The 23,490-nt window shown below is 53.8% G+C and overlaps 1 protein-coding gene across 1 annotated transcript in view; it reads right to left on the reverse strand.

Moving 5' to 3' along the window:
- Megf8 (multiple EGF like domains 8) overlaps window positions 1–23,490 on the reverse strand; it is a 286,005-nt gene that overhangs the window by 149,519 nt on the left and 112,996 nt on the right. The window contains exon 13 of the mRNA XM_077673228.1: window positions 3,426–3,575. Within this exon, the coding sequence (XP_077529354.1) occupies window positions 3,426–3,575 (150 nt within the window). The remainder of the gene's footprint in view (window positions 1–3,425; window positions 3,576–23,490) is intronic.

The raw sequence follows: 23,490 nt of genomic DNA on the forward strand, positions 1-23,490 counted from the left end.
GCCAGTCCCGCTAAATGTAGCGGTCGTTTTTTGTATATGTAAGCTCAGTGTTGCCAACAGCAGCTATTTCGTTTTATTTTATTTTTTACAACGTGAACAGTCTCCCGTCGATCAGCGTTTCTGGCGCGCGCCCTATCTCGTCGGCGTCACGTGCGTGCCCTACTTCAGTAACGCACGTTGAAGTCGGCGACGCCGAAGTGCCTGCCTGCGGTGCGGCTGCCGTGTTCGATCGCGTACTCTATCGCTTTCAATTTGAAAGCGGCAATGTAGCTGGCGTTCTTCCCCATGGCGAAGCGGCACCAAGCACAAAACAAAGAGTCAAAAAGTTCTCAAAATGGCAGCGAAATATCCACCACTGACGCGAGTGACTCACTGACTGCTGCTGCTCAACGACGGGACCACGACGGCGACACGACGACACGACAGCGGGCTGCGCAAACGCAGTCTAGTTGCGCGCACGCGAAACCGGCTCAAGTACAGTGCGAGTAGCATGTTAGGGCGCCTGTTAGGGAGTAGCCATGCAGGTTGTTGGGGCGCCTGGATGGCCTTGGATACACAGCGCTCTCCGCCGAACGGAGGCGGCGGGGGAGGGCGCGCGTTGGAGAGCGCGTGCACCATGCGGGTTTCGCAAGCAGGCAACTTTCGCCGCTGCAAAGTTGGGGGTGCGAGGATTATGCGAGGAACCAAAAAATCCAAGTTTTGGTGGCTCACATTAGGGGTGCGAGGATTACGCGAGTGCGAGGATTACGCGAGTAAATACGGTAATAGCCTTCACAAAGCCGATCCAAGATTAATTATAGACTTGAAAGTGAACATTTCTCGACAGACTTCTGTCTGGTTTGGCAGGAACTCAACAAAATTTATTTGGCAGGAACTCAAAAAGATTTTTACGTCAGTGTGACCAGGAAGTTCTATTCTGCGCAAGGAGGCTATTTGATTATTGCTTATTTGCTTCAGGTATCTAAAAAGAAAGAGAGAATTTTTCACTTTCTTCTTGACATGAAACTATTTCTGATTTAGAAAGGAAGGTGAAACTTTTCTTGTTCTTTATTTATGCCTAAAGGATATAATGCAATAATCTAATAGCTTCCTTGCACAGAATAGACATTTCTGACCACACTGACGTAAAAACCTTCTTGACTTGTAGCGTGATTAGTTAATTATGCTGGTTGCAAGTTTACAGTAATTAGTCTTCTAACTAAAAAAGTATAGACGATATCTTTGAATTGATTTCAGTTTGTAGTTAGAATGGTTAGCTACATAAATTCTCCTAATTTGATTGATTGTGGGGTTTAACGCGCCGACGCAACGCAGGCGATGAGGCGCGCCGCAGTGGAGGGCTCCGGATTAATTTTGACCACCTGGGGATCTTTATCGTGCGCCGAAATCTCGTACACACGGGCGTTTTTGCTTTTCGCCTCCATCAGAAAAGCGGCCGCCGCGGCCGGGAATCGAACCCGCGACCTTGTGCTCAGCAGCGCAACGCCTTAGCCACTGAGCCACCGCGGCGGGTAATTCTCCTAATTTGATTCAATTTGGTCCATAAATAAAAAAAGTCATTTTACTTGCCACGTCCCCCCTTAATGAGCTGTAAAATTAGTCCCAAGCGGTGCATAAAAAAAAAAAAAAAAACAATTCTCTTATTGCACTCACCAGGGTTCATAGTAGTGGAAAGTGTAAAGATTAGTGTTATGACCAGCACTGTATTGGCTATTGTTCCTCCAAAAATGACTAGGTAATTATCTCTAATTATCTTGGTAAATAATTGACTGACTCAAAAAATAAAGGCATATTTGATATCAGTGGGAAAAAACCAGCCAGACTGACAAGTTTCACACAGTTCACTTGAAAATTAAAGGAAGCTGTTTTAAGAGCAGTGTCCCCCCTTAAAGATTAAAGGCTGCACTGACAAGATTAAAATCCAGGTGCACTAGCCCAGCCAGCTGTGGCCTTAACAACTGAGGGGCAAAGCAAGACAACCAGCACCTCTGAAGCCGAATAAACCTAAAGCCTTCATACACTGACTCTTATACCTTCCTGATGCTTATATCTCTGGTGGCCCCATACATTAATACCTACCGACAGCACTTTGGCAGCAAGCTTTTACCCATTCCCTTCATTTTCAGCACACCAATATCATGCCATTACGCAGCTGCAGCTAGTGAGTGCAGCAGGTAGCAGCTGCCAAAAAACAGGCAAGTGACAGACCTCGAGTCCCCTGGCCATCTGTGAACTGCATGGCGGGACAAGGGTGAAACGGAATTGAGCTGCTTTTATTGCCTCACTCCTAGGACGACGGAAAAAGGCACATGGGCCCACCTTCAAATTTCGGGTCTAACGGGCAGAGCCGACAGCTGGGGTCGACAGGCGGCACACCATAGGAGGGAACTCTGGATTACTTTACGACCACCTAGCCCCCGTTTTGGTGGGCACATTGTGTCGCTTCAATGAACAACTCTGCCAGAAGTGCTGGTGCCATTGCCAAAGATTGAACCTGAGGCTTCTTGCTTATGAGCGGAACGCTGCTGCCAGTTGACATGCGTTGGCCCACTTTCAATATGAAAGCAATTACCATTGCAATTGTTCCGGTACGTTGACTTGTGCAGCCTTCAATGGAAAAACTGCAACTGTGGAAGGGGCACGCTACTGGGTTTGACAAACTATTACAACTGGTTGCTCGGGATATTTTATGTCCCACAGTTACTGAAATTATAGCCAGTGTCAGCGACTTACTAGTGAATATACAGCTCTGTGATGAATGCCCGTTACTTTGAACATTTTGTATTATGTTTTGTTCAAATAACAACTCTATTGAATAAGTATTCTGTGAAACTTATAACAAAAGATCGCTATTTTCTTGCTGTTGCAATTATTACCTGAATACAAATACTGATGATACAGTAAGTGTCCTTCAACATAATATTTCCAGCCTTACACAACAACGCTGCAGCCAAGCAATGCACAGTCTATATCCCTGATCCATTTAAGGACAAAGTTCATTTTTAGGGTCTGGGGCTGTTGGCGTCTCCTGTTGTCGTCGTCATAATCATCGTCTCAGGTAGTCACGGTACTAAAACACCGGGAAACTCGTTTATGCCTCGTGCTAGAACGTAACGCATACTAAGAAAACACTGCCACACTCGTTTACGCCTCGTGCTAGAGAGCTTCGTGCTTCAAAGACAAGAGAATTTCCCAGTATACCTCTGCCCCCCAACAGTTGGCAAAAACACCAAGGCACTAGGAATACACTTATACACTGCATGCTTCGTCCCTCCCCAGGTTTCACGTTAGTGAAGATGGCCCGGGATTTTTTTTTTTTTTTTGTGCAGTTCCTAATAGTGGGCACAACAACTGTTAAAGAAAGAAGAGAGCAAAATAACACCCCTACCCCCCCCCCCCCCCCTCCTTCCACATGCAGTGCTCACTTGGGGCTGCCATGGTCCTCGTCGACCCACTCGCGGCATCCGCCATACATGAAGGAGGTGGTGTAGGTGGAGAAGAGGAAGCAGCTCTGCGTCTCCCGGCACCAGGCACACCGGCCGGGGTCCCCCAGGCACGAGATGCAGCCCCGGCGGCTGCACCACACGCCCCCAGCCGTCACACGCGCGCCCAGGCGCAACCGCTCGTGACACAGAAACGCGCTATGGCGCAACAGCTCCCCCTGAGTTTGTCCTACCCCATTCAATCTATTGGCCTCCAATGTAGAAGGTCAGCAGAACAAGCTTGAGTGTCTTAACTGACAACTGCCCTTTTATATGTTCATTCACATCCCGGAGGAGTGCGCTCAAGAGTAGTACTAACTCCGAACGTAGCTCAAATGAAATCACACAGCTGTCCAGAGTGGCTATGTTATGCTGTTACCAAGCGTGTGCTTTCCGAGGATGTGAGGACATCCATCCATGAGGGATGGTGGAGTAGGTGGCGCCCTCTGGGCGCGGTGCGGTGTGTGTGCGCGCGGGGGAACTTGGGACTCGGCGGGGAGTCGTGGAGTGGTCGAGGAAGTGAGCGGTGGTAGGGTGTGAATAAACCCTAACAAGTGGGCAGTGGTGCCACTGATGAACGGTGATTTGGAGCAATTTTTGTATCAGAAAATTATTAATTTTGGAGCAATTTGGAGCACCTAAATGCCAGTTTTGGAGCACCTTGGAGCAACTAAGCATCAACTGCTAGATATGTCCAAAGCAACTCTCAACACTAAACATTGACCAGTATCGTCCAGTAATTGATGTAGAGGTCGCCATGGAATGGGCTTCAAAATGCTTTTCACACGTGCGATCAAAAATGGACGGCATAGCTGAAGAATAATGGCCTTCTTGTCCTTACTAGGGAAGACTTTTTCAAGGAGTCACTGAAAACGCTCCATAGTTGGCAGGCTCGAACATGCATTAAAAATAGCTTTCACAGTCAGCTCACCCAATAGCCCCAGAATAGCCAAATAGCCAATAAAAAATTCCACCAACCACAAAAAAGTAGCCATATTTGGCTATTTACAGCCCCAGCCTGGCATCCCTGGGGTAATGGGATTTTTTTCCCACTTATTTCGAAACAGTTGCTAGAAGTCGCCAGAAGTTTGATGCAATTAAATCCCCTAAGTATCCACGCAATAGCAAAATATGCCACAAAACATAATTTGCAAGGTATTTTGCTCCTTTCTGGTGCGAATAAAAGGCAAAAAGGCAAGCTGGAAATGCACATGAGAAATGCGCATGGAGCATTTTTGCATGCGATTCATGCGCGTCGGCGTTGCGTGTGCGATTTTTTCACGCCCGCGTCGACGATTCCACGCACGCGGCAGCTTCTGCCTCGCTCAGAAAATGACGCGCGTTGCGCGGGGCAGTGGGAGGAGCCTGGTGACTTGCGCCAATGGGGAGGCGCGCGCCTCATGGCGGCAGTTTTGAAGCGCTCGAGACAGCCCGGTCACGGCCGATTGGCTCCGTCCGAGGGGGTTTAGGCTCACCACCCTGGCAGGTATTGCATGGACGCTTTCACTGGCGACGCGGATGGTGTTTTATAGTGACGATTTCGCCCACATTATAAGCTCATTTACCACACAAGCAAATTCGTGTGTGCATTGAGCGGTATTTTAGAGAGCGCTTAAAAGTGGTCGCTCGAGCTCCCCACACCACTTCGCGGCCGAAGCCGCCGCCATGTTGCCGCGCTGCTCGCAGCGTGCGGGTGGTTACGCGGCAGCGGCAGCGCGCCTGTGGCGTGCGCGGTGCGTTTTCGCAAGCAGAAAACGCTCCATGAGGCTCATGCTTTAGAGAGACTGGCCATTTTTCATGGCCCGCTTTATTGCGATGGTCCACTCCGCGAGCCCAACAATCGAAGCGGGAGCTTGCAGCCGAGCGCGTCATGCATGCCGCGAAACGGCGCTCCCGCTGGCTCTCGGGGCGGAGAGAGCCGACAATAAACGCCACCTAAAACTACCTATTGTTCATAGCAGGAACCATTGGAAACTGCAGCAAGAAAGGAAAGTTTTGAACCGCGGTACGCCAGCACTGCAGTTGCTAGACGAAAACACTGTACCGGCGGTACAGTGACGGCGCCAACCAAACTCACCGCGGCAAACACGATGAAGGGTGCTAGGGAGTTCAAGTTATCAAGTCGAATTAGTTACACATGTCTAGAGACCACTGTGAAGTAGTGCTTGTAACAGGCTGCAGGCGATTTGCTCGACACAAATTTTGGCGCACTTTTGGCGCACTTGCTTGCAAAATCGTGTTTTTTTTATCAGGATGGCGCAGAATACCTCATTTGGCGCAAATTGGCGCATTTGGCGCAGGAGTGGCAGCACTGAGTGGGGGCTTGTCCGGGATGAACTCCCGAACCAAGGTCCCAGTGTACCCGATGCCACGCAGCGATTGGTTGTTGGCCCAGCTGGGTAACGCCAGATGGTTCACAAGTTTCGACCTCTCCCAAGGGTTCTTCCAGGTCCCACTAAGGAACAAGACATCGAGAAGACTGCGTTCATATGCCACAGGGGTACCTTCGAGTTCACAAGGATGCCGTTTGGTGTGGCAGGAGGGCCTGCCACATTCCAGGCCCTGATGGACAGAGTGCTCGACGGCATCAACCACCAGTGCGCCATGGCCTTCCTCGACGATGTGCTGGTGTACTCTGCAACGCTGGAGGACCATTTGGTGCATGTCCGTGAGGTGCTGGAGCGTATCAAGCAGGCAGGGCTCACAATCAACCCCGACAAGGTGCAACTCTGCAGACAGTCCCTCACGTTTTTGGGGCACGTCATCTCCCCTGGCGAGTGCCGACCAGACCCGGAAAAGGTACGCGCAGTCGCTGACTACCCACAACCTTCTAACGTCAAGCAGCTACAGGCATTCCTGGGCCTCACTGGCTACTACAGGAACTTTATTCCACAATTCTCGGTCCTCGCCAAACCATTGACCAACTTGCTGAAAAGGAAACAAAAGTGGCAGTGGACCAGCAGTGAACAGCATTCATTCACAACTCTCCGAACAGCATTGGCAACGGGTGCAGTCCTCTGTTTGCCCGACCTAAATGCCCCATTTGTTGTTGAGACAGATGCCAGCAGTGCTGGCATAGCAGCAGTGCTACTGCAGCAGCAGGATGGCATTCTCAGGCCAGTTTCATTTATCTGCAGAGGGTTGTCAGATGCCGAGTTTAACTACACAGTGCAAGAGTGGGAATGTTTGGCAGTTGTATGGGCTGTGGACAAATTCCGGCCCTACTTGGAATCCACAGCATTTGAAATCCACTGTGACCACTCATCACTGGCCTGGATGTTTTCCACTGAGCAGGCATCTCCACGGGTGCGACGCTGGGTGCTGCGCCTTCAGGGGTTCCAGTGCAAAATCAAACACCGCCGTGGAAAGGCTAACATACCAGCCGATGCTTTAAGCCGGGCACCAGTTGAAGCAAGCCCTAATGATGTTGCTGAGGGTCTGCCCGAGACCCTGTTCCCACTTCAGTTGCACTCGGATGAAGGCTCAGTCAAGTTTGCCGACAACTGCCTGGTGACTGCCATTGAAGACCTGACTGGACTGAGAAACTGGCACAGGAACAGCAAAAGGACCCCCTTTTGCGGGACATAGCAAGGACTGTCCAAGGTGAATGCCTGCAGGAAGATAATGCCGAAAGCCGCCGTGTGGGGGATCTGGCATCCACGTCCCGCATTGAGTCGTCAGGACTTCTAGTGCAGAGCCGTGGCGACCGTACAGTTGCCTGGTTGCCTGCTCACTTTCGCCCCTTGGTCTTGCAAATGGGCCATGACCATCCAACAAGTGCCCACGCTGGCTTCTTCAAGACACTGCGACGCATCTCTGACAAGTATGTGTGGCTGGGCATGCGTGGTGATGTGTCCAAGTATGTTCGCTCTTGTCAGGTCTGCCAGAGGACAAAGGCAATCCGCCAGAAGCCACAGGGATTTATGGCCAGCCAGTGGCCAGCAGCACCAATGGAAGAGCTAAGTGTGGATCTGATTGGTCCACTGCCTACCAGTCCACGCAGGAACAAGTCCCTGCTCGTCATCATTGACAAGTTCACGAAGTTTGTTGAGCTGTTCCCACTGAGAGCAGCAACCACCCAGCAGATAGCCAGCAGAATGCACGAGGTCTTTTGCAGGCATGGAGTGCCCACAGCTATTTCCAGTGACAATGGGAAGCCCTTCGTCAGCAGACTGTGGAAGAGCTTGCTTAGGCAGTGGGGCATTGCAGAACGCCACACTGTCCCGTACAGGCCAGCGGGGCAAATGGTAGAGCGGCACAATGGCACGATTAAGCAGTCGCTACGTGCGTACTGCAAGGATCACAAGAGCTGGGACCTCCACATCCCTGAAATTGCCTTTGCCATGCGCACTGCTGTGAGCGCGGCCACTGGCTACACACCGGCTCTCCTGTGCTATGGGAGGGAGCTGAAGACCCTGTGGCAGCCAGCGGAAGAGAAGCATGATGTCGAGCCGGCCGCATCAGCCCCTCATACCTTCGCCGCAGAACTCCAGAACCACTTGGCACAGGTTTTGGCTGCTGCACAACAGCATCAACAACGCGCCTGGGACACCCAGCAACGCTATTACAACCAACGGCGCCGGGCCACTACCTTGAAAGAAGGCGACCTCGTGCTGCGCGACGTCCACATCCTCAGCGATGCTGCCAGGGGAGTCTCGTCCAAGCTCGCGCCGAGGCGTACAGGACCGTTTCGGATCCACCAGCGTCTCGGCGCGAACACGTTCAAGCTGGTCCACCCAAGCACAGGCAGAGCCTGTGGCACTGCTCACGTGGACCAGCTACTCATGTACCACCCCCCGTGGTCAGCGGCTGCTTCACAGTTTGGGGGGGGGGGGGGGGGGGGGGGGGTGCAGGCTGTGAGGACATCCATCCATGAGGGATGGTGGAGTAGGTGGCGCCCTCTGGGCGCGGTGCGGTGTGTGTGCGTGCGGGGGAGCTTGGGACTCGGCGGGGAGTCGTGGAGTGGTCGAGGAAGTGAGCAGTGGTAGTGTGTGAATAAACCCTAACAAGGACATAGTACAGCAATGGCAGCACAGTGGCAAGGCGCTGGCTATCTCCTTCCTGTCATTCTACTCGCTCACCACATGCATCACCAAGACGGCATTTTACCTGTGAAACACCCAAAACAGCCTCTGCCGTTCGATTCAATTCCACAGAACACTCTGTTTTTCTAATATTTGAAAATTGCGAATCGCAGAAAATGAGAACTGGCCTTGCCACGAATCTTGTGCCCCCTTCTGGCTACACTGAATGGCACATCCCCCCCCATGCAGTCTTTTCACATAATACCACAATTGCAGAAGCAATCTTAGTGCCCATAAAAACTTGCAAAATTAGAGTGTGTGAGAAAACTGAGACCTTTTATTTTGGGGGGGAGATGGTGCGGGGAAGATAATGACATCGAAATAAAGCAACCTTGGAAATTTCATTTAAATTAAGAGATAATGAGGATGTGCAACTTTTTTTTTAATTACAGTTAAACCTCGTTATAACGAGACGGGCTATAACGAAATAATGGATATAACGAGCAAATCGTAATTCCCCTTGAAAGTCCCCATAGAAACCAACGTATTTAAAACCTCGTTTTAACGAGGTAAAATTTGCCTGTTACGGGATATAACGAACAAATTTCGCTGAGAAATCAAATTTTGAGCTAATTTTACAACAGTGCGCAACGCGGATTTGAGACAGTGCGTGACGCGGCAACTGTATTAGCAGTTCAAAACTCCCGCCACGCGCGCGAAGCTGGCTGGCGCGCCATGCGGACGCTGCGCCCGCGAAGCCCCCACCCCCCTTCCCTCTCCCTGCGTATGCCATGCAGACAATGGGGCCCTTCGATTTACAGTGTCGGACTCACCGCGGGCTCCCCGAGAAGCAGTCCGACGTTCGATTTTCCCACGTATCCCTATGGCTTCAGGGAATCCGCGTACTATCCGCGGTGAGCCCGAGAAAAACCCCAATGCACACGGCGCGCGCGGTTGCGTCGCCTTCCTCCCCCACCCCTCCTCCCGTGTTCGTATCGCCGACGTCGCTGCGTAGTTGTGTGTGCGTGGGTTTTGGCAGTCTTCAGCCTTATCTTTTATCGTACTGCCGGCGTGATTCCAACAGCGCGAGTGCGACAGGCGGGAAGCGAAAGACTATCACTTTTGAACAGAAGACGGCTATGATAAAAGCCGTCGCATCGGCCGCGAAGGAAGGTAAGGTGCACTCCGTGGTAAGGTGGCAAGAGACTGACGTGTGGACGAGTACGCTGTCCACCATCGTGAGCAACCGAGATTACATCGTCAGCGCTGTTGCACATGGCTTGAAAAGAAGCGCTAAGGACGGCGTCGGAGGGACTAGATGCGGCGGACGTGCTGTGTCGCTACTTCGGCGCGCACGAGGGCGGCGAAGATGGAAGCCATCGCTCGCATCAGGAAGGTGCATCAATGTCCAATTAATTACGAACTTCGTAGCCAAGTCTGTTTGAAATACGAGTTTTGAACTGCAATAAAGTAGGTTCGTGACTTTTCCTTTTTACCCCCAGAATGTGTTTATTTTACTGACTATCGCCATGCAGCAAGATGCTATTTCGCCCGCTTTTTGTTTTAGGTAACTACAATGCATAATATTTGCAGTAAATGTCGGCTACGGCTATAACGAAATATTGGCTATAACGAGCAAATCGCGGCGCCCCTTCAATTTCGTTATAACGAGGTTTAACTGTATTAAGCTATCTTTCTGAAATTTGGCACGCATCTTCATCGCTCAGTATAAATCTAAAATTGGCCAACAGATTACAAATATTTCATAAAAAAGAAAAAAAAGATGAGTTGATATACCTAGTTCTAATTAGATAATTCCTAAATGTGCAAGTGCTTTGGCCATTTAAAACTCAAGAACAATTTTTCAAAATAAGCCATTTTCTCTCACCCCTTGCAAGTTACCCTGCGTACAAGGCTTGTCATAGACAGCCTCCACAACAAACACAAAGCTTGTCAAACATGCTGCTGGGCTAGTTGGTTGATACCTGTAATTAAGAAAAAAATAACTACCGTATTTTTTGGTGTAAATTTTCGTTGGTGCGTTTTATCCACCCGTGCGACTTATGTATGGAATAAATCCGGTTTGCGGCGGCCGCGCGTGGCTAGCGCTTGTTGAGACACAGCTCTATGGTGTAAATCAATCCCAAGCCCACCGGTACGGCGTTTCTCATAGCCCATATGTCGCTTCGGGACATTACACCAAAGAATTTGCAGCTATTTCTAGTCAAAAACAATGATAATGGCCTGCGACAACCGCGCACCACTTTACGCAATGCGCAGTAACTACAGTTCAGAATAAATTCAAAGTAACATCAAACTGGGTTGCAAAAACAAAATGCAGTTTGTGGGGACCCTTGTTTCCTTACGCCTCGCCTGCACATGTTTCCGCGAGCTGGGTGCCGCCATTTTGGGTAGCCGGCGCGTCACGTAGGTCGTGTCCTCTTCATGACCCCGCGCGACGCGCCGAACCGGCTTGCCGCGAACGTGTGCGGAGAGCGAGGGGGAAGGAGGACCGGTCGTCGCCTTCTCCCTCGCCGCCCTCTCCTCGAGCGCCGTGGGAGACCTCCTCTCCCCCCGAGCCGACCTGCGGGACGCGCGAATGGTCCGCGGGGACTCTGCCGAGAGATTCCGCCCTGATCGGTCGCCTTGGGATGCCTCCCCTGCTCCCGCGGCCGTGATGACGGATATCGAGGTCTGAGCCCAGCGGCTAGAGCGAGCGACAGGAGCCACTGTCTCCCCGCGAGCGATAGTCGTGTTGTCTGGTGTATGCACTGTATCTGCCAGGCAATAAAGCCTCACTTTGGATTGCCGGAGCCTGTCTACCGCATGTGAGTACTCGAACCCGTGCGTGAGTCTTCGGATTCCGCAGGGCTAGTGTACGGCGCGTAGCGTTCTCTAGCAAAGCTAGCCGGGGTCCTCTGCTATCCCGTACGTTAGCCCACATTGGCGCCCAACCAAGGTTTTTTGCGATGACAGGGCGGCACCCCCGCTTCTCGTTGCTTGATTCCGAAGTTGAGGCCTGGTTGTCGGACGAGATTGCTTGTGGTAACGGCTTGCGGGACGCCACTGTCGACCCGCTGCTGCCCGCCACCGCGCTTACGCCAGAGCTTTGTCGAGGCGGCGCCGATCTCCCCGATAACCGACGCGCCGCGCAGGAGAGTTACGGGAGCCATCCCACTTCTGCCGGCGTGAGGCACTCCGACAGCGCGAGGGATGATTACCCAGTCCCGCGCCTGTCGGCCGCCACCACTACGCCCAGGCCCCTCTGGGGCCCAGGCAGCGCTATCCTAGCATGCAACCAAAGCGCCGCGCGGGAGAGCCACGGGAGCTATCATCCCACTCCTGCCGGCGTGCCGCACGGTGTCGGCGGGCGGAACGCTTCTTGCGACCACCTGCCGTCACCACGGGCTGCAACGAGATCATGCCCTCCGGGCCTTGGTCGTAGCAGGCCAGCGGATATGTTTGCAAAGGAGGAGCTGCGCCGCAGCTCTAGCGCACCCGACCCCGCCGTGTACGATCCTCACGGCTCTAGCGGTGCGGCGGTCGCATCGTTCGCCGACGCGTTTGCGCCACGAACGTACCCTACCACGCAGACCTCGCAAGCGGTTACGGCTAGGGCGCACGTCGCCTGCCTTACGCCAGCGTTGTCTCGCGAGGAACCACCCCTGCCTTCGGCAGCAGTCGATCTCGCACAAGCCCTGATCAACGCGGTGCGCGCACAACCGAGCGTCAGGCCTAACAGCTCGCTCGGTAGCCTCAGAATACCCGAGTACGGCGGTTACTCTGACCGCATGAGTGCTACGGAGTACCTCGAGGCGCTGCACTGCTATCAGGAGGCGTCGGGTATGGACGACAGCGTGATTATAGGACGTGTTCTGCCTATATCGCTGACCGCCCAGGCTGCACGGTGGTACCGGCTGGTGGGACGCGACGCTCGTACGATGGGCGAATTTGATGCGCTCTTTCGCAGCGAATTCCTGCCCCCAGATTACGAGCGCCGCATGTTGAACGAGCTAGAGATGCGAACTCAACACCGAGATGAGTCTCTGCTCGAATACGTCAGGGCAATGCAGGAGTTGTTTTTGCTTGCAAAGCCCATGGCGTCGGAGGCGGAAAAGGTTGAGAGGGTGACGAGACAAGCCCACCCAACTTTTGCAGCGTACCTTCGAGGCAGTCAGTTTGCCAACCTCAATGAACTGGCCAGCGAAGCAAAACGCATCCAAGCCGATATTCTAGCTGCTCGCAGCTATCGGCCGCCTCCCCCAGCCCACGCCACGCTGGAGCCAAGGTGCGCATGGCAGGGTGCGTCCCCACCGCCCATGCCGCGCGCCGCGGCAACAGCAGCGTACGCGGAGAGCACGGAAATAGAGCCGCGCGATGTGTCGGAGCGCGCGCTCGACCCGTACTCGTACGCCATGCGGGCGCGTTCTGACGCCCAGCAAGGCATGCCGCAGCACGGCTACGGCCGGGGACAAAACGCGCATGAGGAACCCAACAGCTACGCCCGTGTGGAAAGCTCGAGGGGACCGAACGCGCAGCGCGACAGTCAGGGAGCAGTAGCGCACTCGGAACCCAACCGCTACGCCCGTGTGGCAAGCCAAGGGAACCAGCCAGCGTTGCGCGGACAGCGGCCTCCGGCTGCGCAGTCGCATCGCGGCATCGTCTGCTACAAGTGCCGCGCAACGGGCCACTATGCCCGCGCGTGCACCGCTCCCTGCCCGGCGCCGGAAAGGCAGCGCAATTCGGGAAACGCCAGCCGCCGTCGGTGAGCACTTCGTCGCCGACGGCTATGGCTACATTAGGTGGTGAGCCTGAGCCCCTAATCCCGATGGCGTGCAGGGTGAAAAGCCCCAACGCACTAGCGCCTTTCATCGCCCTTACGATCGCTGGTCGAAAGTTTGCGGCGTTGCTGGACAGCGGAGCGTCTGCTACGCTGTTCGGCGACGATGTCCTCGCTCATTTGCATCGGAGAGCTATTCGATTGCGAGCTTGCGACATCACTTTCCACCTAGCGAGCGGGAAAGCCAACTCAGGCGGCTCGGCGAGGTTGGTGGTCCGATGGGAGAAACGAGTGCGACGCCACAGATTCGTACATCTCCCGGGCCTCACAGTGCCTGTAATTCTCGGCCGTGATTTTCTGGCTCGTACAGGCATTGTGATTGACATTGCCAACGGCGGGTATAGGCATGGCGTTCATGCAGCCCTGCTCCCGTTTGCAAAACTTGCCGATGTATCGGAAGCGCCCCCCGCTCCGAATACCTCGCGCGCGCGCGGCAACAACGCAACGCTGTCGGAGACGCTTTGCGCTCCTGAAGCCGCGCGAGCGGGCAGGGAAGCCATGTCTCCCAACCGCGCAGCCGCCGCCGCGACGGCAGCCCCCCGAGCGCCTCGAGCTTCCGGGAACGCGCGCGGGCGCTCACCGCACCTTGCGGCGCCCCGCGCGCCTCCCGAGCGGCGCGCGCGCGGCCTTCACCCGAAAGGGATGTTAGGCCGCCCGCGTCCCGCGCCGTCCGGCAGCCCCGCGCTGCCCGGCGAAGCGGAGGCGAAGCGCTCGAACGCTGGAGCGGAGAAAGCGATTATGAACCCAATGATCGCTACTGCTTCTGGCGGCACGAACCACAGTTTGCCGCCCCTGTCGGCCGATCTGTCGGAACGTGAGCAGGCGTGCATATTGGCGTTGTTGAATCGGTTCAGCGCCATGTTCACCGAGAAACCGGGTTGTACGAACTTAGTACAGCATCGGATTGATACTGGTGATGCACTGCCCTGGAAATGCAATCCTCGGCCGGTCAGTGAGGCCAAAAGGAGAGCAATCGACCTCGCAGTGGATGAGTTGCTCGAGACTGGTGCAATCCAGCGCTCCGACAGTCCATGGGGGTTCCCAGTCGTGCTAGTCGAAAAGAAAGATGGCACCTTCCGTCTTTGTGTTGACTATCGCCGGCTGAATGAGCTTACTCGGAAGGACGCCTATCCCATGCCGAGTATTGACTCTATCGTGGCTAGCCTAGGTGGTTCTCGATACTTTACCATCCTAGACGCTAGTCGCGGGTACCTGCAGGTACAGATGAGTGCGGGTGACGTAGCCAAAACTGCGTTCACCTGCCACCGCGGGCTGTTTGAGTTCACTCGAATGCCTTTCGGTTGTTCTGGAGCTGCAGCTACCTTTCAGAGGTTGATCGATCGTGTTCTCGGAGAGGCAAAGTGGCGACATGCCATGGCGTACCTCGACGACATTGTCGTGTATTCTCGCACCTTTGAGGAACACATCCGACATCTGGAAGATGTTCTCACTAGGTTGCAGGATGCGGGTATCACCCTCAACCCAAAGAAAGCTCAGATTGCGGAGACTCGCGTCTCTTTGCTGGGCTTCACCATCGACAGTGGTCGCGTCTTGCCGTGCGAGGAAAAGGTCCGAGCTTTGCTCGAGTATCCCTCGCCGACAGACATTAAGGCGTTGAGACGCTTTTTGGGAATGGTAAACTACTACCGGCAGTTTATCCCCAATTGCGCGGCTCTGCAGGCGCCTCTGACCGCACTGTTGAGGAAAAATGCTCGCTGGAGCTGGGGTCAGGAGCAGGAGGAGGCCGTTCGCACCCTCATTAAAGCTCTCGTTGACACAGCCGAGCTGCGGCTGCCCGACCTGAACAAAGAGTTCGTGATTCAGTCAGATGCGAGCGATCTCGGTTTGGGCGCGGTGCTGCTGCAGGAGCATGAAGGTGTTCTTCGGCCGGTCGCCTTTGTCAGCCGGTCGTTGACACCCGCAGAGCGAAACTACTCCGTGACGGAAAGGGAGTGTCTCGCGATAGTTTTCGCTCTGCGCAAGTTCGACTTGTACGTCGACGGCGTTGCGTTCGTGGTGGAGACGGACCATATGGCGCTAACCTGGCTAAAGCGCCTCGGCGAGCCGTCTGGCCGCCTGGCGCGCTGGGCTCTGACGCTGCAGCGCTACAACTTCACTGTGCGCTACCGGAAGGGAAGCACGAACGTGGTGGCGGACGCTCTGTCACGAGCCCCCGTTTCTGTTCCACATACTTCCGAAGCAACGCACGCGTGCGAGCACGGAGCTTTTTGCGCCGACCGCTCAAACGAAACCAGCCCCGAAGGGACGGCTGCCGTTTTGCAGCAAAACCCGGGCGATTCCGCATACCTGGTAGCCCCTGTCTACTCATCCGGTATTGCGTTCAGCAGAGAAGAGCTCCTCGAAGCTCAGCAGAACGATCCATTTTGTCAGTCAATCATTGACGGGCTCAGGGAAGAGCCGTGCTCTGAGATGGAGAAAGGTGGCGCGGCCACCGGGCGTCCGGTAACAGCTGGTATTGCTGTCGGCGCCGAGCACAATGCAGCTGGTACTGCTGCTGGTGCGTTGGATACGTATCTGCTTGATGCGGACGGACTCTTGCTGCGATACATACCATCGGAGGAGGCCTCTGACCCCTTCAAGGTGGTTATCCCGCGCAGTCTGCGAAGAGCGACTCTGAGCTATTTCCATGACTCGCGGGTGGCCGGTCACGCGTGCGGCCCTAAGACTTATTTTAAGTTGTGCAACTCCGTGACCTGGCCAGGCATGAAACGGGACGCTCTCCACTTTGCCCGCTCATGCCGCGTGTGCCAAAGCGTGAAGCCCAGGGGTGGCAAAGCCCCAGGCCTCATGCAGTCGATCAACAGCCAGCAACCCTGGCAGATCGCGGCCTGTGACGTGATGGGCCCCTTTCCTAGGTCCAGCAGAGGTCATATGTATCTCTTAGCCGTCACAGACCACTTTACGAAATGGGGCGAGTTGTTTCCCCTGCGTAAACTAACGGCACGCGCAATATGGGACAAGTTGTCGGAAGTATTCACTCGGTTTGGCTACCCCGTTGAGTTGATAACTGACAACGCGTCCTACTTCACGGCTAAGGTGTTCGTCGAAGCCTGTGCGGCCCTGGGCATTAAGCACCGAAAGACGACGACGTATCACCCACAAGCCAACCCCACCGAGCGGTTGAATCGGAACGTGAAGCACATGCTAGCGGCGTTTGCCGAACAGCACCGGGACTGGGATGCATATCTCCCCGAGCTGAGCTTCGCTTTGCGTACAACCGTTAACCGCTCGACTGGGTTCACGCCCGCATTTCTCACTTTCGGGAGAGAGCTGCCCAACCCACTGGAAACCGTTCTGCGGGCTGGTGGGGGGGCGGCCGCCGCTTCCTCGGCCCCGAGTGAGTACGCGGCGCAACTGCGCTCTAGGATGGAGCAGGCGATTTCGTTAGCCCGCAGAAACCTAGGCAAAGCGCGCGCTGGACAGAAGGCCCAGTACGACAAGGCACACAGGGAGGTCCGCTACAAAGCGGGTGACCTGGTCCTCAGACGCAACCACGTCTTGAGCGACGCAATCAAGGGCATCTCTGCTTCCCTGGCGGCCAAGTGGTCGGGCCCGTACCGAGTCGGGGATGCGCTCACCCCGCTCGTGTATCAGCTGGTAGATCCGAAAGGGAAACCAGTTGGCGGTCCAGTCAACGTCGCAGATCTGAAACCTTTCGTTGCGCGCAGCGACGATTGGGATGATGAGGAGGCAGCTCCCAGTCTGCGAAAGCAGCCGAAGCGCGGGGTGGCGGCCCAACGGCCGATCACCCATCGCTACCGGTTGCGCAAGCGCGCATAATCAACCCCGCAGCCCCCCGAAGGTAAGCAGAGCGCTCTGCCTCTGGCGCCTTCCCAGCGAGAGGGAGCGTGGGTGGTTTTCCCTTGCGTCTCGTGCGGCGCGGCGGAGGACCCCTTTTCCTCCATATGCCTGCCGAAGCGAGAACGCGGCGTTGGGGGAGCGGGCACGGAGGAGGGTGTGGCCTATCTAGCACCCTCACCCGGTTACGTTGCCCTCCTCTCATCGCAACCACGAAGCGAAACCTCTGGTTTCTCTCCTCGCGACGATAACCTTGGATGTACAGTGCAGACCATTTATAACGTAACCGCTTGTAGTGCGGGACCGGATATAACGCGGGTTTTTGCGACCACCGGTTTGCCTCCCATAGAACTCAATGCATAAGCATACCGCTTAAGATGCGGTTGGCCGAAGCTCAATACCGTTTATAGTGCGGTTTTTCGGCGGGTCTGCTGATCGACCGGCACAGCTGAGGCATCGTTTTAGGGTAGCAAAAGAAAAAAGAAAGGATGAAATCGGCCATCTAACGCAGCGTGCACCCCTTGCCCTCCTCTAACGTAGACACCCAAAGAAAAAAAATAGGCACCCTTTAGTTCGTGCGCACCTGATAACCACAACTGACCTTGCTTGATGCATCTCGGAAGATAGCGACAGTCTCCCCATCCGCGCGCGGCAAGTTGATTTTATTAATCGTGAACCGCATGGCCCGTTTTCGCGCACGAATCGTCCACATCAGCGTTGCGCATGAGGTTTTTTTTTTTTTTTTTTTTTTTTTTTTCGTGCTCGTGTCGACGATTCCGCGCTCGCGGTGGCTTCTTCGCGTGGCAGTGGGAGGAGCCTGACGACTTGCACCAATGGGGAGACGCGCACCTAATGGCGGGAGATTCGAAGCGCTCCGAGCCGGCTAGCCGCGCCAGAGATGTTTAGGCTTACCACCGCGGTATTTTTTGATGGGCGCTTTCACAAGCAGCGTGGATGGCAGTTTATATTCCACTTTTTGCCCACATTATTACCTCCTTTCTTGCATGAGCATCTTCGCTTGCGCCCCGTGCGGCATTTTAGCGAGCGGTTAGAAACGGTCGCTGGAACTTACTGGAACTGCCTGCACCGCTTCACGGCCAGTGCCGACACCATGTTGCCGCCTCTTACCGCGCCGCCCACACCACGCCAGTTGTATCCGCGCTGGCGTGCACTGCACGTTTTCGCGATACCAAATCTACCACGCGGTTCACGCTTTAGAACGTTGTTGCTGATAAGCCACCGCTCTTTCCCTTTCCGAACATTCGAGCCGCGCGAAGCCGAAGATTTCCGTTGCCCTGATAAGCAGCCGCCTTCGGCATCGTGAACACAAGGTGGGGTAAAAAAAAAAAAATCCCGCTGGCGGTCTTATCACGTCTTGCGGCATCTGTTCATAGACGCTAAAAACGCAGCCATGGTCTCAAAACAAACACAACGGAAGTTAAAGCCGCGCTCGCCGTTTGTGAGACTGCGCTTTTGCCCTGCAGCAGCGGCTGATGTTAAAAATAACACAAAATATAGACCGTGCCTTCGTTTTTAAGTGCTGTGCATTTCAGTGATGATAAATATAGGTTGACTTGAGAAATAGGTGGCGATGTGGTTGAATTCGCGCGTGTTTTGGTTATAGTGCGGTACCGCTTATAGTGCGGATTTTTGCGGCTCCCGCGACATACGTTATAAGCGGTCTACACTGTAGTGCAATACCAGTGGCCTCCTTGTGCTCTGGGCGCACGAAACTCCGGGTTATTGAACCGCTGCACCAGCGTTAGGGTTCCCTTTTTGGCCCTAGCCTGGCCCGAGCAAGGAAGTTGGGCGTTGTTTGCTGTTACTCCCGACTTCTTTCCGCAGCGCATCCCCCCCTGGCGTTTGCCCCCGGTCTGGTCCCGTCACCCGCAGCCACACCACGCGCGGCCGGTTGCTGCAGTCCCTGGTTCTGGCATCGCTGGCAGCCCAGGCCCCGTCCTCAGGCCGCCACCCGCTTGACGCGGTTTTGCGACGAGATGTAGCCTCCTGAGCCGGCGCTCCTGGCGCCTCCCCGAGGCACCTGCCTCGGGCGCTTCCCAACTGGCAGCACCAGAGTGCTTGGAGAGCTGCCCTTCTGGGTTCGTCACAGGCAGGCCCGGCCTGCACATTCCATCGGGGCCACGCCCCCTGGCCGACCTGCTCCTCTGGGGCCCTCACCACCAAGGCGGCCGGTTCGGCGGCCGTCACTGTGGTCCTAACGAACGAACCACTGGCTCAACGAGGCCCCTCCTGTCTGTGGAGATGTCGGCCTGCCTGCTGCTTACGCCTGTGGCCTCAGCCTGTGGCTTATATCTGCTGCCCCAACCTGCTGTTCCTGGACTGCCCTACCTCCGGTGACTACAAGGACGCGCTGGACTGAAGGTGTGTCGTGGACTGTGCGTGTGGTGTGGCGCTGCTTCGAACTGTGGCGGACTTTGCGGACCCTTGTTGACCGGGGGCGAGTGTTATTAATTTTGGGGATGTGTTGTGCTTTTTCTCGGCAGCGGTTGTCCAAGCGGTGCTGGCTCGGTCTTGAGGAGGGGGGGGTTGTGGGGACCCTTGTTTCCTTACGCCTCGCCTGCACATGTTTCCGCGAGCTGGGTGCCGCCATTTTGGGTAGCCGGCGCGTCACGTAGGTCGTGTCCTCTTCATGACCCCGCGCGACGCGCCGAACCGGCTTGCCGCGAACGTGTGCGGAGAGCGAGGGGGAAGGAGGACCGGTCGTCGCCTTCTCCCTCGCCGCCCTCTCCTCGAGCGCCGTGGGAGACCTCCTCTCCCCCCGAGCCGACCTGCGGGACGCGCGAATGGTCCGCGGGGACTCTGCCGAGAGATTCCGCCCTGATCGGTCGCCTTGGGATGCCTCCCCTGCTCCCGCGGCCGTGATGACGGATATCGAGGTCTGAGCCCAGCGGCTAGAGCGAGCGACAGGAGCCACTGTCTCCCCGCGAGCGATAGTCGTGTTGTCTGGTGTATGCACTGTATCTGCCAGGCAATAAAGCCTCACTTTGGATTGCCGGAGCCTGTCTACCGCATGTGAGTACTCGAACCCGTGCGTGAGTCTTCGGATTCCGCAGGGCTAGTGTACGGCGCGTAGCGTTCTCTAGCAAAGCTAGCCGGGGTCCTCTGCTATCCCGTACGTAAGCCCACAAGTTTATGAATTATATTACAGAGAGTTACTCTGAAGGAGGTAAACGTGCTGCCAATTTTTAAAATGACAGCTTGCGGATAAGTTTCGATTTTCGGGCCGCTTCCGGTCGCATCACTTCCGTCTGCCATGACACCTTTATTGCGCTGATTTATGACAGCACGCAAGAGACGCGCGATGTTTGGAGAGGTGGTCAAATGGGTCTCCGACTCTTGGGACTCCATTTCTACAAAAACAGTTGTAGCCGGGTTGATAAAGGCCAGAGTAATCAGGTCCGCAAGTGGTAACGATGCTGGCGAAGAAGACATCAGAGAGTCTGAGGCCGACAGTGATGCGCCGGTGGAACTCCCACTGAAGATACTGAATTATTTGTTAGCGAGTCTGAGGAAAAAGACTTCGATGGTTTTCCCTGAACGCCACCCGTAAGTACATGCCATCTGTGTGTATCAATAAACCATTTTTGGGAAGTTAGTTCTGTCTAGACTTTTGATGTTATATGCCTGTGTCTAGACCTCCTTACAGGGGGATGCGTTGATAGGCGGTGGCCGCTGCAACCATGTACTTTTGCCGCACTTTCAAACGATCTGATTCACTATGAGTTTACCTAATTAACAAGTGCGTCTTATATACCGGTGCATCTTATACACCGGTGCGACTTATATACGTTTTTTCCCCGAAAAACTGTCATTTTGAGGGAGGTGCGACTTATACAAAGGTGCGACTTATAGACCGGAAAATACGGTAACAAACATTTGCAAGAACAGCACAAGTTCCGCGACAGCTGTAAACCAACACTCGTTTGTTAAGTGCTCATGTAACATTGGTTCAACATGCCCGTTGGCCCTCTTTCACAGTGATGACAGCATTTAGAAATTACTTTTAATCATCACTTTGATATGGTAGAACACCTCATTATTCTTTCATATGGTATCACCGCACTGTGCCACCTGTGCTTTCTCCGCGGCGGTCGCGTGCCTTGTTCGCTCGTTTCCGCTTTGCTTTGTCGACAACAGCCCCTAATTCTCCACCCACAGTAGAAAAAGAAGTTGAAGTAATAAAGACAAAGAAGTAGTAGCAGCTTCACGGAGTGGCAGTAACCGGTTAGGCGAAGAGAAGCGAGACAGGAGACCACCGTTACGAATAGCTGCTACTTTTTTCTCATTATTACTTCAACTTCTTTTCCTACATCCACCCCCCCCCCCCCCCCCCGGGAAGATGCCGGCGCAATCCCTACAATCTCTTTTTCTACACCCACTGCTGCTTGACTGCACTGCCCCTAGGTTAAGGGTAGTTGCGCCACTAGACACGATGCTCTCACTTCCTGCTACGTTACTCCTGGTGATATCAAAGCCTATTTGCTGTTAAAGATTGGCATTAGCTCCTCTTCGCCTGCCACAGAAGTAGCCAGTGACCTTGCAGCATCCTTGTAATGGCCTTGGTATAACCTTGGTATGAACTCTGTTGCATATCAAAATGTAATTCCATCTTAGAAAATAAAGTTGAAGTTGAACAAAAGTTGAAATTACACAAGGTCACGCGGCGGACCGATATTTGCAGTTTACACATGTGTCGACAGGGTACATCATCATCTGCATCAGTGGCAATAGCCAGCTTTTCTTTGGGTCAGCTTTCGTTATAAAGTTGGCTTTGCAACAATGCATTTTTCGTTTTTCGAAGACAAACAGTGGTGACGACGTGCCGTAAAAGCCCTCTTGCTGTAAAACTCTTGCCAGGCATATGGTATGGCCAGGTGTCTCACAAGCTCAGCCAAACAGGTAGCAACAGCTCCTGGCATCTCCCTGCCCCCATCCCCAATGAAAAGTGCCTTCTTTGCAGTTCACAACTAAATGATTGATGAGACTATTGAATGTTGAACTTGTGCTGCCCACACCAGGCGCACTTCTGCTGTTGTGTGCCTCAAAAGCCTGCCATATTTCCTCGATTGCCAGGTTCTCAAGAGACTACAAAATGAATCTGTAACTGCTTGTTCAATTTTAAACAGGGCTATCTATGCCTATCTCACCTGCATCCCCCCCAAAATAAAAATCAACCTAATTTTCTCACTCTAGAATTTTCCCTCAAAATATTTTTGATGATAGGTACACAAAACCATTACTGTTTTTTTCCAAGTCCACGATACTCACAGGATCCTGATACACAGTGTCTGCATGGCGATTATCATAACAGTAGATGCAGCAGCTACACTATAGTTCACATAAATTTTTTATAAAAGAAAATCTCTTCATAATGTGAGTGCTGTCATTAGTTGTTTCTTTGGTGAATTTCAGTCAACTTCTGGTGTGCCTCAGGGAAGCAACCTGGCCCCCCCCTGTTGTTCTTGATTTTTATCAATGACTTGGCTGAGCGCATGCAACACTCTGAAATGCTCCTCTCTGCTAATGACATTAAGATCTTTCAGACTATAGCTAGGGGTGGCAAGTGGCAACATGACATTAACACCGTCTCAGCATGGTGTTCAGCAAACATGCTTCACATCAACCCATCCAAGACAAATGTGATCTTATACCGTCGTCGACAGGTGCCAACTCAATTTTTAACAGCAAAGCTGTTTAGCAAATCGTAATTTCTCGTGTCTGCAGTTAAAAATACCAAGAAATTGCCGAGCGTGTGCATGTGAGCACGGCCCTCGCGGCGGCCGCCCAGTAGTTAACAAAACCAAGAAAATACCTAGCGCTTGTGTGTGCATGCCTCACGACGACCGCCCAGCATCCCCTGTGCACGTTTGTTAAGCCAAGCATACCCACTAAGGGAGATAGGCCAAGATAAGCCAAAAGAACTCCAGCATCTGCCATAATCGTGGCAACACTTGCTCAGAATGAGAAAGACACATCATAACGTACGCCCCTCCAAGGTGATGTCCAATTATTACCACACTTCAAAAAGAAAAAAAGAAGCTCACACTTACAGCAGCAATTATGGAGTAAAGGTCATTGCGGCAGCGAAGAAGAAGCAAATCGGCTGCAATCGTGGACCTAAACCTTCGTGATGGTCGTGAAGGTTGCATGTAGCTTCGCTACCTTCAAGTCTCGCGCGTTAGTATGAGCTTCCATCATTTTTTGTATAAGCCGCACAGTGGTTCTGTTACTTGATACATCATTGAGTTTTAAACACCACATTGAAAGAACAGGCAGCGAGGCAATGAAGTCCCGTGGGCTCTTA

The sequence above is a fragment of the Haemaphysalis longicornis genome, unplaced genomic scaffold (genome assembly GCF_048455015.1).
Source record: "Haemaphysalis longicornis isolate Haplotype H1 unplaced genomic scaffold, Haemaphysalis longicornis Haplotype H1 scaffold_1, whole genome shotgun sequence".
NCBI lineage: Eukaryota > Metazoa > Arthropoda > Arachnida > Ixodida > Ixodidae > Haemaphysalis > Haemaphysalis longicornis.